Source organism: Mus musculus, chromosome 9, assembly GCF_000001635.26.
Source record: "Mus musculus strain C57BL/6J chromosome 9, GRCm38.p6 C57BL/6J".
NCBI lineage: Eukaryota > Metazoa > Chordata > Mammalia > Rodentia > Muridae > Mus > Mus musculus.
Window position 1 is genome coordinate 26,794,744 of NC_000075.6, and position 12,998 is coordinate 26,807,741.

At 43.8% G+C, this 12,998-nt stretch overlaps 1 protein-coding gene across 8 annotated transcripts in view; it reads right to left on the bottom strand.

The window, feature by feature from the left end:
* The window catches only part of Glb1l2 (galactosidase, beta 1-like 2), a 43,430-nt gene extending 31,700 nt beyond the window's left edge, over positions 1-11,730 (bottom strand). Inside the window, exons 1-4 of one of the 8 annotated variants that reach the window (XM_006510297.4) lie at positions 11,555-11,730; positions 2,026-2,145; positions 1,663-1,860; positions 43-111 (exon numbers count right to left, since the gene is read on the bottom strand). In XM_006510297.4, the coding sequence (XP_006510360.1) occupies positions 43-111; positions 1,663-1,860; positions 2,026-2,145; positions 11,555-11,640 (473 nt within the window). In that variant the 5' untranslated portion in view covers positions 11,641-11,730. Of the gene's footprint in view, positions 1-42; positions 112-1,662; positions 1,861-2,025; positions 2,146-2,301; positions 2,350-7,751; positions 7,837-8,806; positions 8,900-9,651; positions 9,727-10,116; positions 10,140-11,153; positions 11,439-11,554 lie in introns of those variants that run through there. The other 7 variants (NM_153803.2, XM_006510302.4, XM_006510300.4 and 4 more) reach the window with 7 other exon arrangements.
* Between the last annotated feature and the right edge of the window lie 1,268 nt (positions 11,731-12,998).

The following is a 12,998-nucleotide window of genomic DNA, read 5'->3' on the forward strand; positions in this document are numbered from 1 at the left end:
TTCCCATCCCAGACCAGGCACGGAAGCACCAAGACGACATACTCTAGGTCCAGGTTCCCGGAGAAGTCGAATTTGCCTCTTTCTGGCTCATGGAGGTTCCATGGCACATAGCTGTAAAAGACAAGATAATTGCAGGGAAGTTTGTTCATCCGCATAAGCATCTAACACTGATTATGATGGCTAAAGAGACAGTTTTCAATAGCTTCAGACCTCAGAACCAAGCATGAGGACCATTAGAATTCAAGGCAGGCCCTAGGAAGAACATTGCATTGCCTTAGGAGGACAGAGAGTCAACTTATCTAAGGTGAAGTGTGAGATATTTGGAGTAAAAGGTCAGGTTCTGTGATTCCAGATTAGCACACACTGCAGTATTCTCAAGGCCTTTAGGGGCCCTCAAAGAAGTTGTCCACATTTCTCTCAAGAGAGCTCTGATTTATTAAAAGTGTCCCTTTTACAACTGTCTTCAAAGCTAGTTCACAAATCACTCAAGGTAGCCCACTTCCTTGATTTATAATCATACCTTTTTTGCCTAATAATGGAGAATTTCAACCTGTTGATCCTTTTTATTTCATAGAAATAGCCCCAAAATATAGGTTAGAAATTTTGAGGACAAAGCCATAAAAAGACCAATATTGTTCATAACTGGGCCTGTTTCTATTTATTTCTATTAATTTTAATTCTCTGCATGTATGTCATGGGTTGGGGGGACATATGCATGTGAGTTCAGGTTCTCACAGAGACCAACAGTGCCTCAGGCGCTTGAGACACAAGCAGGTTGTGAGGCTGGCATGAATGCTGGGAACCAAAGTCAGGTCACTCTTGACAGCTGAGCCTCTGAACCTCGTTTTCTGATGACTTGCACAGTCGATGTTTTATCTGGTGACTGCCAAAGAACACCAGGCTACATGCAGGGATGATAATCACAACCGTCCAAAGATCTTTCCAGAAAATAGATGCTGACTTGCTGATAGGCCACTGCCCTTGAAGAGGACTACACTCATCCAGGGTAAAAATTTGGGAAGCAGAAGTTGCTTGTATAAAACATTACTGGTCAATCTAGACAAAGTGAGGCACACCTGCAATCCCAGCATTCAAGACTCTACTCGAGGAGGACAGAGTATGAAGCCACCCTGAGCTGTATAGTTCACCTCTTAAAAAGAAAGAAAGAGATAGAGAGAAAGAAAGAGAGAGAATTACTTGCACTATGTCTTTATAACAACAACAACAAAAAGACACTTTTTGTTGTGCACAGCTACAATGGAAAAGTCACTTGAGGAGACAGGGCGATGACAGTTCCCCCACAAGCCATGGAGGCTCCAGGAGAAACCAGATTATAGACAGCTTGACTCTGAGACTCTGAGTGGTTAGCCTGCAGAACTGTGAAAAAGCAGTTTATTTATTCAAGCCACAAAATGAACAAACAAACCACCTCCTATATCTATATCTATGCTTCTCTCCCTCTCCCCCTCCCCCTCCTCCTCTCTCTCCCTCTCCACTACTTGATTGCATCTCCTCTAACACATCTGTAGGGAGTTCTGTAGAACTTGCAAACCTAAGCAAGCAACATCTGGCTTCCTGTCATAGCTTTCTTCCTGCAAACACTGTTGCAGGGGCTCTATTTGGTAGCTAGGCTTGGTGGAGGGATGAGGAGACAGCACTTACGTGGTAAGGGTATTCAAGCCACAGGCTTTCAATTTGAGCAGGCGGTCCCTCCAGTATTCCCTGGGTACACGGAAATAGTGTATGGATCCCCCCAGAATCTGAAAGATGGAGTCCTCCAGAATGAAGTCTGGGCCTTTTGTTCGAAGTCCCAGGCGCTGATGTTGGAGCCATAGGGGAACCAGAGTGCTCCAGTTCAACCTGGAAAAGCAAATGCCCTCATGTGGTCTAGAGTTTCCACAGCAGTGAGAACCAGCACAGAGACACACACTGTGTCCTTCTCTCCTCCACAAGTCTTCTGTTTTCTCTCTTTCACCTGCTCCCAGGGTGGCCAGAGAAAGCTCCCACCTTCCCACTTAGCCAAACCTTGAAAGGTGACTTTCTTCAGCACTACTTCCTGGGCTGGGCCCCACTGCAGGGGAAGAGCAGGCAGATGCTGCAGCCAGGAACAAGACAGACACAACGTTCAACATGAAGACACGTGGGCTAAAAGGAGAGAGGACGAGGAAGGGTCATACTACATGAGGAAGACCTCTCTAGTGTCACAGACACAGGAGCAGCTGCAGCTCACAGGCTCCTACTACTGCCAGTTGCTCTAAGCCATCAGACTAGACATTAAAGCAAGAGCTACTAAAACAGTACCTCAGAGCCCCCTCATGGTCACAGCTGCCCACCTTGGGATTCAGATACCTAGAAAGAGGTGTCTAGGTTAAATGGCATCCATTCACTGACCACATATGGAGTTCTTAATTATCTTCTGAAAATCTAGTATTAACTAAGGGTCAACAAAGCATGGTAAGGGCGTGCCCAGGAAGGCTATGGGGTAGCTGCAGCCCATGAAAATGTTCCTATTGATGTCTCAGTGGTTGACTGGCCAAGAGGAGACCTCAGCTTGTTTCTCATAATTTATATGACTACAAGTCTCTCTCCTTATCTACACTCTTGAAGGTCAAGAGAAAAAGCAACATGAACAGGTTTAGGGAAGTTGGAGACTAAAAATACAAACAGAATAATATTTGGTGTAAAGTCAATTTTTAATTACTGCCTTTTTCATTATAGATCCTGCAATAAGAGGTCATCTTATTGCAGGCAAGCTCTTCCACATAAAACAGTCATCTGAGTACCAAGAACTATAGCCCTAATGGCCCCAGAATGGGCAGATTACTAAGAGTGTGAACAGTGTATGGGCAGCATGGTATACTTAGGGATTCTCTGGGACCATTCATGAACAACGAATATTACTTTTGATCTATTTCTTTTGGCTTCTCACACACACACATGACCAGCTTCCAAATGTCTGTCTGTCTCTGTCTCTGTCTCTGTCTCTGTCTCTGTCTCTCTCTCTCTCTCTCTCTCTCTCTCTCTCTCTCTCTCTCCCTCTCTCTCTCTCTCAGAAAAGCTTCATCTTCCAGATATCTGAAGACTCTTAGGGGATGAAAACAAGAGCAGCATCTGGAAGTAGAAGATCTAGATGTGATGTGAGGCCCCTGGTAGGGATCCTTACCCTAAACTAATGACTCCAGGTCTGTGGGTGAGTTTCTTCTATGGAATGGGACTGATGCCTGTCTCTACCACACAGAAAGGCCACTGGGAGCTTCAGGTAACAATAACACCCTGTGGAGGATGATGAAGGAATTTATCACTATTTGAAAGCAACTCGTGCTAATGAGCTTGCATGGCACAGAGAATAGTACTCAGTGCATTTAATGACATTAATATGAAATAATCCCATGGGTGCCACTCTCCCATTTTTGTAGAAAATACTTTTGATGCCTAACTTTCTGTCAGGCTATCTTATTACACTACCAAAACTTTTGCACTGAAAGATCGGTACAGAGAAATCCTACCGATCCAAGCCTCTGCCAGCATGTAATCTACACTTGCCACGGGCCAAACCCTGCCTATTTGTGTGTCTCCCTGAGTTTGAGGCTACTTCCTCTGAAGTACATGCTCTGCTTCACTTGCCTGCTCACCTACACATACACACACATACACACACACACACACACACACACACACACACACACACACCCTGCTAGACCTGCCAAACTACTATGAGTAATGACTGGAAGGACACATTCTTTCTTTAAGTCTTTTAAAGTCTTAAACAGGGACACAGTGACAATCTGGTTATGAAAATATACATACACACAAGCTCATTATTTTTAAAGACATTTATAATACATGTTACAGATAACTCTATCGGGTAGCAATCCTACTCACTGGACAGATCTTGAAAAAAAATCTCTAACTATTGGCTGAAGTTCACATCTGGATTCTTACTTCTTGCTTTCCTTGGTGAGCACCTATAAATGTCTATTTATAGGTGCAAGAGACTCATTCTGCTAAGTGCAGAGATATGGACTAAGCTGAAAGTAAGTTCTTTGAATCTCATTTCTTGACAATAACAAGCATTTTTATCTGTGACCTAGCTGGTGACCAGTGTAGGCTGAATTCTGAGTCTTGTGTGCAGACAGCGAGCATTTCCATCTGTAGCTTGTTGGAAATGCAGGAATCTGAGACCTACTGAACCAAAACCTGCACCTTAACCACATTCCAAGGTTAAAGACAAACTTCAGATTGTACTTTTACCTTTAATTTGTATGTGCTCACTCTCTCTCCTCCCACCCCCACTTCTCTCCCCCCAGTCTCTCTCATACACACACACACACACACACACACACACATTCATCTTTCTTATGATGAAATCAAACAAGGAATCAGTAAGAGAAGTAAAACTAGAAAGTTCTCAAACAGGTAGAAATTGAACAGCACTCCTAACCAACAAAGGAGTCGAGGAAAAAAAATCACAAAGAAATCAGAAAATGTTTTGAGATGAAAAACAAAACCACACATAGAAAATATACAGCTTCATTTCAAACTTTTTAACTTCAAACTCCCATGAGCCATTATATGACTTAATATCTTTATTGCAATATATAGCAAGCAGATAAGGGTCCCGCTTCCTGCCCTCATATATCTTTTTCTCCTCTTCTCTCACCCACTAACAAATCTGAACGAGTCATTCTCAACTCCTCTTTCTTTTTCTTTCTCTGTCCTTTTATAGCCTATCATTTTTTGAACTTAAAACAAAATTTCACAATGCTGTTCAAGAAATAGAAGTAAACAAACAAGCAAATGACTAACTGTTATCAAATTCCAAATTCTGGAGAATTGGTATGTTTTTTTTTCTGGAAATTTTCTGGTAGCCTACTAAACAAGGCATTACTACCTCAATAAAAGGGATATATTCAGTGGGAAAACAAGGATGGTAGACGTTGGGTGTCTCCAGAGAATTCACTGTAAGAAAGAGATGATGCAAGGGAGACCTTCATATACCAAAGGACAAAACTCCCTGCAAATAGTTATTAACACTAATCATGATCATTAATACTAATAATCATCATATTAAGAATAAACCCCATAATTTCCTGGGTAATTAACTCAGTACTATTAGAATACAGGAAATGCCAACTGTGTGGCTCTGAATGGCTGGTTTAAAGATCATAGGGGCTTCACTCCTAAGTTAGGCTTGTTACCAAGGCCATAAGCAAACCCTAGGGAATCCAGTGCATTCTGTTGTTTTCCTTAGCGAGCAGTTCACTCATGATAGCAGTTTCTTGGATGAAACCATAGGTACCTACCTTCTTTGGAGCTGGGAGCTTATATTACTTTTTTTCTAGAACTTCTGTTGCTTTTGTATCTTGGCTTTATTTTTAAAAATAAATAAATTTCTTTCTTTATTAAAGAAGAAATTTAGGAGAAGGACTGTGCCCTGCAGCCTAAGGTCTGCTCTGCTCAGTCATGTTTTGTTCTTCTGCCTAAGAAGAAAGGGTAGTCTTGCTCACATTCTAGATAAGGGTCCTAGACAAAGATGTATGTGTGCATGCGAGCATGTGTGTGTGTGTGTGTGTGTGTGTGTATTTGTATGTGTATTCCTAATGGAGCCTCATGTAAGTCATCCAACTAGTGGCAAGTGAAAATACAGTGTCCCCTGCAGCTATGGAGGGCTACAGACATAGAAACAGGCTGCAGCGAAGAGACGTGAGTTAGGCCCTGTGAGGACTCCTCATCAGGCTGAGCCTTGTGAAGGAGCAGGGTGGAGATGGAAGCTTCTTGACACTTTGCCCCTGATCACTGAGGTGGATCAGTAGAACAGAGAGTACAGTACAGGCTCCAGCAGGCAGCATGTCCCTGGCTATGATAAACTGTGCTGCTATGTGGGACCCAGTGACAGACTACCACCTTTTTCACTCTGAATAGGCCTGTGAGTGGAATTTCAATGGTCAAAGTTAAAATAAAAACTGTCAGTCAACTTGTAAGACACTTGGGTAGGAGAAGGCCAGATCCTGCCACCTCCTGGAACAAGCTTCTTAAATGACATATCCAAATCAGTGTGATTTTGGAGTGCCTGTCGCCATGCCAGAGGGTCCTCTGTAAATCCTGCAAACACTGATTTTTCAGTACCAGGTTTTCGGTGGGGCTAGGAAGCTTCACTAGAGACAAAGCCAGCGCCTTCAAGAATCTGTTCACCATAGCCTGCCCAGACATAAATGGTCCAGTATCCCCATGAGTTGATACAACACAGACATCACCAGGAGCAGCTGAATGTGGTGATCAGGAATCAAAACCAGGTTGCACGTTCCTGTAGCAAGCCGGGCACCTAAACCAGCAGTCTAGAACAGTAGTCCTTCCACTCCCGCAACTTACGAACCCTGAGGGCTAATTGCTTTGGTAAAATACATAATATGGTGTCCGAGATGAGAGCGGACAAGTTCAACTTCCAGATGCGCTGTGAGCTTCTTAGGGTTTCCCAAACCAAAGAGGAACTGAATTCAGTTCAGATCATCCGACTAGCAGAGAAACCACAAGAATACCCACTTTAGTAGTCCTCATTTATCCCTGTAGCCAGGCCACAGACCTAGCAGGTACATTAAAAAGCCCAGAGACCTCATTATACACACATAGCAACCCCCCTGCATCAGCTCCCACATAGCTCAGCTTTGGATATACGCCCCCTAGTTGAACAATGCTTTGGACTCTTACTTTGCTGAAAGAGTCATCAAACAGCGTCTACAAGGACCTGGATTTCAAACCCAGAAGCCAGTGTGTGCTCTCTACAGTGACACAAGGCACTACCACAACCCTACTGTCTCTACTTTTCCTTTTGAAAAGATTTAGACTGCTTCCCAGGCTATAGATGTCTGTCCTCTTGGCCCTCAGACAGTTTTGTGCTTCAGAGGACAACGTTTTCTAAATCCTGTAGGAAACATATACATGAAGAAACATGTATTAGATGGATACCTTGATACCCAGTAGTGAAATAAGGAAACCCTTTTGGATATTCACACCTGACAAAAAAAACAATTACAATGGACTTCAGAGATAGTGTACTTTTACTGTGACCAAAAAAAAAATCCATTAAAAGCCTCATAAATTAATAAATTAGAGTATCTCAGCCTACATGGAAGTAAAAACTCTGATAACCCAAAAAGATTCTTGGTCTTTAATAATAAGCCTATGGGGTAATTCTGCAAGTACAGACAGAACAACCTTCAGATACAGGAAACAGCGCGGCTGGATTGATTGCTTTAAAATCTGTTTCTTAGGATTATATCACAAAGGCATATAATAGGCACATTAATCTTTATAAAACCTCAGGAATCTATATTGTCCTATACACAAACTAAAAAGAAGTTCCTCCCTTAGTCTAGACAGTTGAGCTCAAAATGCCCTTTATATGACCCAGAAGAAAAGAAATATGCTGTTTTGGAAGAATCTACCAAGATTGAAAACTAATATCCGTTATGATCAGCAATTCTACTTATAGAAATCCATCCACTGGATATTTACTGCACTTCAAGAGCTAGAAGACTAAAAACAATCAATGCCCATCAAATGGGGAATGCTTAAATAAATTATGTATCTAATGGACCAGTAGAAAAACAATGCAGCTATCTTTTCATGTATGTGTACAATGCATCTAAAGGAAGCATCAGTGACTTTCTGGTGGGAAGGGAAATTGGGATAGAGGAGTTTCTTCTCACTGATGCTCCCTCTATCCTCGAAATGTTCATTTGTTGCCTACTCACAATTTTTAAATACTTGAAAGCATCTTCTTAATTCTTGGGAACATCCATGAATACCAGCTGAGTCTCTCTCAGGCAAACAAACAGCAGTCTGAAAGTGCTTCCTTACCATAAGCCTTGAAAACCACCCCTGCCCTTTCATCTGGGGAACAGTCCCACACAAGGGAAACTCTTTCTTCAACGTGGGCTTTAATATTCAGAGTAATAGATTTAAGCAAACTGTGAGACCGGATGGAGAAGAAACCATGCCCACACCAAAAGGTCTTTGTCCCTGCTGGAGGAGGCAAGTTAGGAAGATCAAACTGTCATTTTAGCAAAGAGCAAGTGCATGTATTTTCATTGCTACTTACTTGACCCAAAGTGGGAAGGACCCTTTTCCACCATTCTGATAGACCTGATACCAATGCCACATAGTTCTTTGCTCTGATCAAGAATATCAAAATCTGGGCTGGAGAGATGGCTCAGAGGTTAAGAGCACTGGCTGCTCTTCCAGAGGTCCTGAGTTCAATTCCCAGCAACCACATGGTGGCTCACAACCATCTCTAATGGGATCTGATGCCCTCTTCTGGTGTGTCTGAAGACAGCTACAGTGTACTCATATAAATGAAATAAATAAATCTTTAAAATAAATAAAATAAAATAAAATAAAATGTCAAAGTCCTAATAGAACATTTCCTTCAGAGATTGGCTACCATGGTTCTGTAAAAATCCCAGTGCCAACGCACAGAATAGGTCAGACATCTTACTTGTCCTGCACTGTGAGCTACTTCCCAGGCCACTTTTGCTTCGCCACCTTTATGAGGTATGTGACTGTCTGCCCAGAGACACTTCCCAGATTCTAAAACCTTTACCACTAAAAGATGAAAGGGACAATATTCAAAGAGTTTGGACACTCTGGGGTCTGTGACTCAGGACTCAAACAGAATGGAGTCCTAAAATACATAAGACTCAGAAACTCCACAAAACATCAGATGACAGACACAGTTTGTCCCCAGGCCTCTGGAAAGCACACTGATTTAAATTTAAATGCAACTACCATAGCTAAGCCATCCACTTACCCACTTCTAGCAAGGAATAGTTTGAGAGAAAGACACCAGGGCTGAGAATCCAGATACTGCGGGTGAAGGGGCAGAGCAAAGAAGTGAAGGCGTCTCTAAGAAACACGAGGCTGACTAACATACTCATTCTAATTCATTCATTCTCTCCCCCCCTCTCTCTTCCTCCTCCTCTCCCTCCCCCTCCTTCCCTGAGCACTGCCCCCCATTTTAGCCAGATAAAAATCTAAGCCTAAGATATGCAGAACTGACTGAATTATTGCTCAGTGAAGTGCCCTGAGGAAAAGGATCATAAAGAAACTGTGGCCAGATCATATCAAATAGACTTCCTTGTGTTCATCAAGTGGAAGGAAAACCAGAAAGGAGAGCAACCAACTGTAAGCGTGGCTCACGTGACAGAAAACACAGGATTCCACTCTTAAGATAAGTGGGGAGAAAGAAAAGAAAAGGAGCAAGCCAAGAGAGAGTGCAGACCTCAGATAACATATGAGGGCACACACACACACACAAAATCCACCAGTAGTTACTGAGTCTTGCAGAGGAAGAAGAAGTGGGAGGGAAACAATGGGGTACCAAAGAATTCAGGGGGAGGGAAGATGGCTATTTCTACTACTTTTAATTGTAGCGGTATTTTTCCCACATTATCTACATCAAAGACATCATTTGGCACAAAAGGAAAAAAACACCAAATTGAATAAAATCTTCCCATAAAGTCATTTTTAGCCCTCTTAAATATGTCTTAGATATGATTTAATCAAACAGCTATAATTCTGTGAATAAACTGTAGGAAGAAAAAAAAAGGCAATGTTTCTAAGCCAAACACCTAACCCCCAGAAACCTCAAAATACCTGCTGATGGGATCCAGGAAAAGGACTGGTCCTGAAGCTGGGCTCCAGAGAACTTTGAGGAGAGCAGCCAGTTTCCATGTGACCTATATTCCATTAGCCACACCAACATTCCCCAACAACAGCTGGGAGAGGCCCCCACCACCCACTTAGTTAATGACCTAGTCAAAGCTGGGGGAAGCCAGGAAGAGAGGGCCAGTTTGTTTCCCTTTGGCTTCATAGCTATTAAAGTAACTCATCTATGTTAATACAGAAAGAACTAGACAGGATGCACCTATGGAGAAGATATAGTCAAAATGATGCCAAAGAGACTTGTTCTCTCAAGGGATCCCAAAAGATGGCCCTGACCTTGGATCGGTGCCTCTTTAACCTTCCTTGCCTGCTGCAAAAGAGAGTGTCATGAAGCAACTTCAGGCTTCATGATTTCTGCTGGGGCCGGCTTGCCTGGGTAGGGAATCAGTTACTCACCTACGAGAGGGTTAGGCTGCTTCTTCACAGTCCTGTCCCTTGCCTCACCCCTCATCAGTGTCCTGCTGGGTGACAAGTGTCCCTCCTCCTTCCCACACATTTTCCTGAGGACTATTAGAAAATGCTACCTGACCAGGCTCATCCCTCATCAGTCACCTCTCTGAGTCACCTGCAGGGACAGGTGTACTTCGATCAAAAACAAGCAACTATTTCTCTGGAGCTCCAGCTCCATGGTTCCCTGCTCTATGCAAGAGCTTGTGTTGCCTCAGCCTGGAGTAATACCAATGGAGTTACATCAACCGTGCCCCTGGGGAAAGCTGAGAATTTGACAGAAGCCATGACTAAAATTCAAAGAAAGGGCAGTTCGAATGAATAAGAAAGTGTTTGGAACAACTAAGGAAACAAAAGGCCTTAGGAGTTTCCTGGACCCTAGAATGAGAAAAGATCTAGTTTCATCTCAAACAATATGACATCCTCTCAGAAACAAAGAGATGTAAGTCTTGAAAGGGTGTCCACGTGAAGTTTCCAAATGTGTTCTCACGGCAGCAAAAAGGACTCAGATCTTAAATAAAAATAAAAAAAAATTAAAAGCCCTAGTCTCTGATTCAGGTAAATGAAGAAAGGAACCAAAGACAAAACTAAGGGTGGTAAGCTACCACCAGTTCTCAAGGCTGACCTCAAGTCTACTGACAAATTACTCCATGTTGCTGCCAAGCTTCCCAGCAACACTGGAGAGTTTGAATATGTAAAGCGCCAGGCATTGACCTGGAAGATCGTCAGGCCGGTGACTCCTATAAATAGATATGCTTTGGAAACCTTCTGGAGTAGATCACCAGAAAACTTGTTCATGAGCAGTGGGTAAACCTTTCTTTCAATGAACACCACCGACTGGGACAAATAGCGTTCATAAAAGGGGGCCGTACAAAAGTGAAGGAGGAAAGTGGACAGACATAAACAGCAGTGCGGTGTAAATCAGGGCTGAGAGTCTGAGAGAAGCCCATGGACATCACCTTCACGGTAAACATCACAACACTAACCTTGCAGAATAGAGACTTCCAGCTTGGGAAGAAATGTAGGGGTTTGGAAGAAAAGCAGTGGGTGCTACATGGAGTGATGGGGGTGTCTGAAGAGAAACGAGAAGGCCAGTTCTGTCGATCTTCCCACAGGACTGGACGTGACTATGAACAGCAGAGTCCAGCACCAAGTATGGAACGCTGCGAAACTCAACACACTGACCCCTAGGGACTGACAGGGCTGTGCCTGCCTGCTTTACCCAGAGGCAGGGTAAGAATGATTGGAGGCTCGAAGGGACTCCAGGCTGTTGGAGCGCTCTAAGAGATTAGAGTCGCGGTTTCCCAGATTTGTGGCAGACCAGAACCTGAGGTGTTGGGCTGGGACCAAAGGAGTCCCATAGGTGCTGGGCGGAGCGTTCTCTCACCTGCGGAGCACCAGGAAGCTCAAGACCAGCAGCAGCAGGAGTCCGAGTGTGCGGCCTGGCCTCCGCCGCAGACTCCACTTGGGCATCTTGCAAACGCTGCTGGTAGACACCCGGGTTCCCACTCCAGCAACACTCAGAGGCGCGCCAAAGCCTTGGCCCGGAGGGGCGGGGCCGCTCACTGGTTACCTGGGCAACCATGTTACGGCCAGCCCAGCCCACTGGCGCCCATTGGCTGAGGTTTATGGTCCCGCCTCCATTCCCGGGCCTTGCACAGACAAGGGATCGGCTGGAGACCAGGACAGGGAGGGGCGGAGCTGGCCTGTCAGGGGGCGGGGCTGTCGAGGGGCGGGGCGATCTCAGCCCAGGCCCAAACTTGTCTGAGTGTTCCGCAGCTGAAGTTGCCTGCTTACTGAGTTTAAATAGGAATCAAGTACCTAACAGCTAACAACTTCCCATGTCAGCCTGGTTCTCACTCTGAATCGCAGAGGCACTTAAGTTGAGGGTCTTTTCCTACATATGAGTGCAGACAGGTATAGAACTATTGGGCCTGTTTGTTTGAGAGGTATAGAACTATTGCTGCATCTTTGAATATTCAAACTGGGAGAAAGTCACTCCCCACAGCATTTCATTATAAGCAAGAATTAAGTGTGCCTGACAGGTGAATGAAAAAAAAAAAAAATGTCTGTACTGGCTGGTTTTGGGTGTCAAATTGACACAGGCTGGAGTTATCACAGAGAAAGGAGCTTCAGTTGGGAAGATGCCTCCATGAGATCCAGCTGTAAGTCATTTTCTCATTAGTGATCAAGGCCCCTTGTGGGTGGGACCATCTCTAGGCTGGTAGTCTTGGTTCTATAAGAAAGCAGGCTGAGCAAGCCAGGGGAAGCAAGCCAGTAAAGAACATCCCTCCATGGCCTCTGCATCAGCTCCTGCTTTCTGACCTGCTTGAGTTCCAGTCCTGACTTCTTTCAGTGATGCACAGCAGTGTGGAAATGTAAGCTGAATAAACCCTTTCCTCCCCAACTTGTTTCCTGGTCATGATGTTTGTGCAGGAATAGAAACCCTGACTAAGACAATGTCTTTTAAAACAACTCAAAGTTTGAAAAGAAAAATGGTTTTGAAGTAATAACTCATGTTAAAAGCCAGGACATTGAATAATTTACTTAAGATTATTTGAGAGCTGAGTGTCACTGAAGTTTCAGTAGCACTAAATAAAGACCAAAATATTCTGCCTTTAGTTCCCCTGATCTAGTTCAGGCCTGGACACCTAGCACACTGAACTCTTATTTTTAAAAGAGTCATAATTAACATTTTACATTTGTGGTGAGGTGGCTCAGCCATTAACAGCAGAGGACCTAAACTCATTTCTTAGTGTCCACATTGGTGGCTCACACAGCCTTTAATTCCAGTTCCAGGAACTCCACACATATGTGCATGCACATGCGCA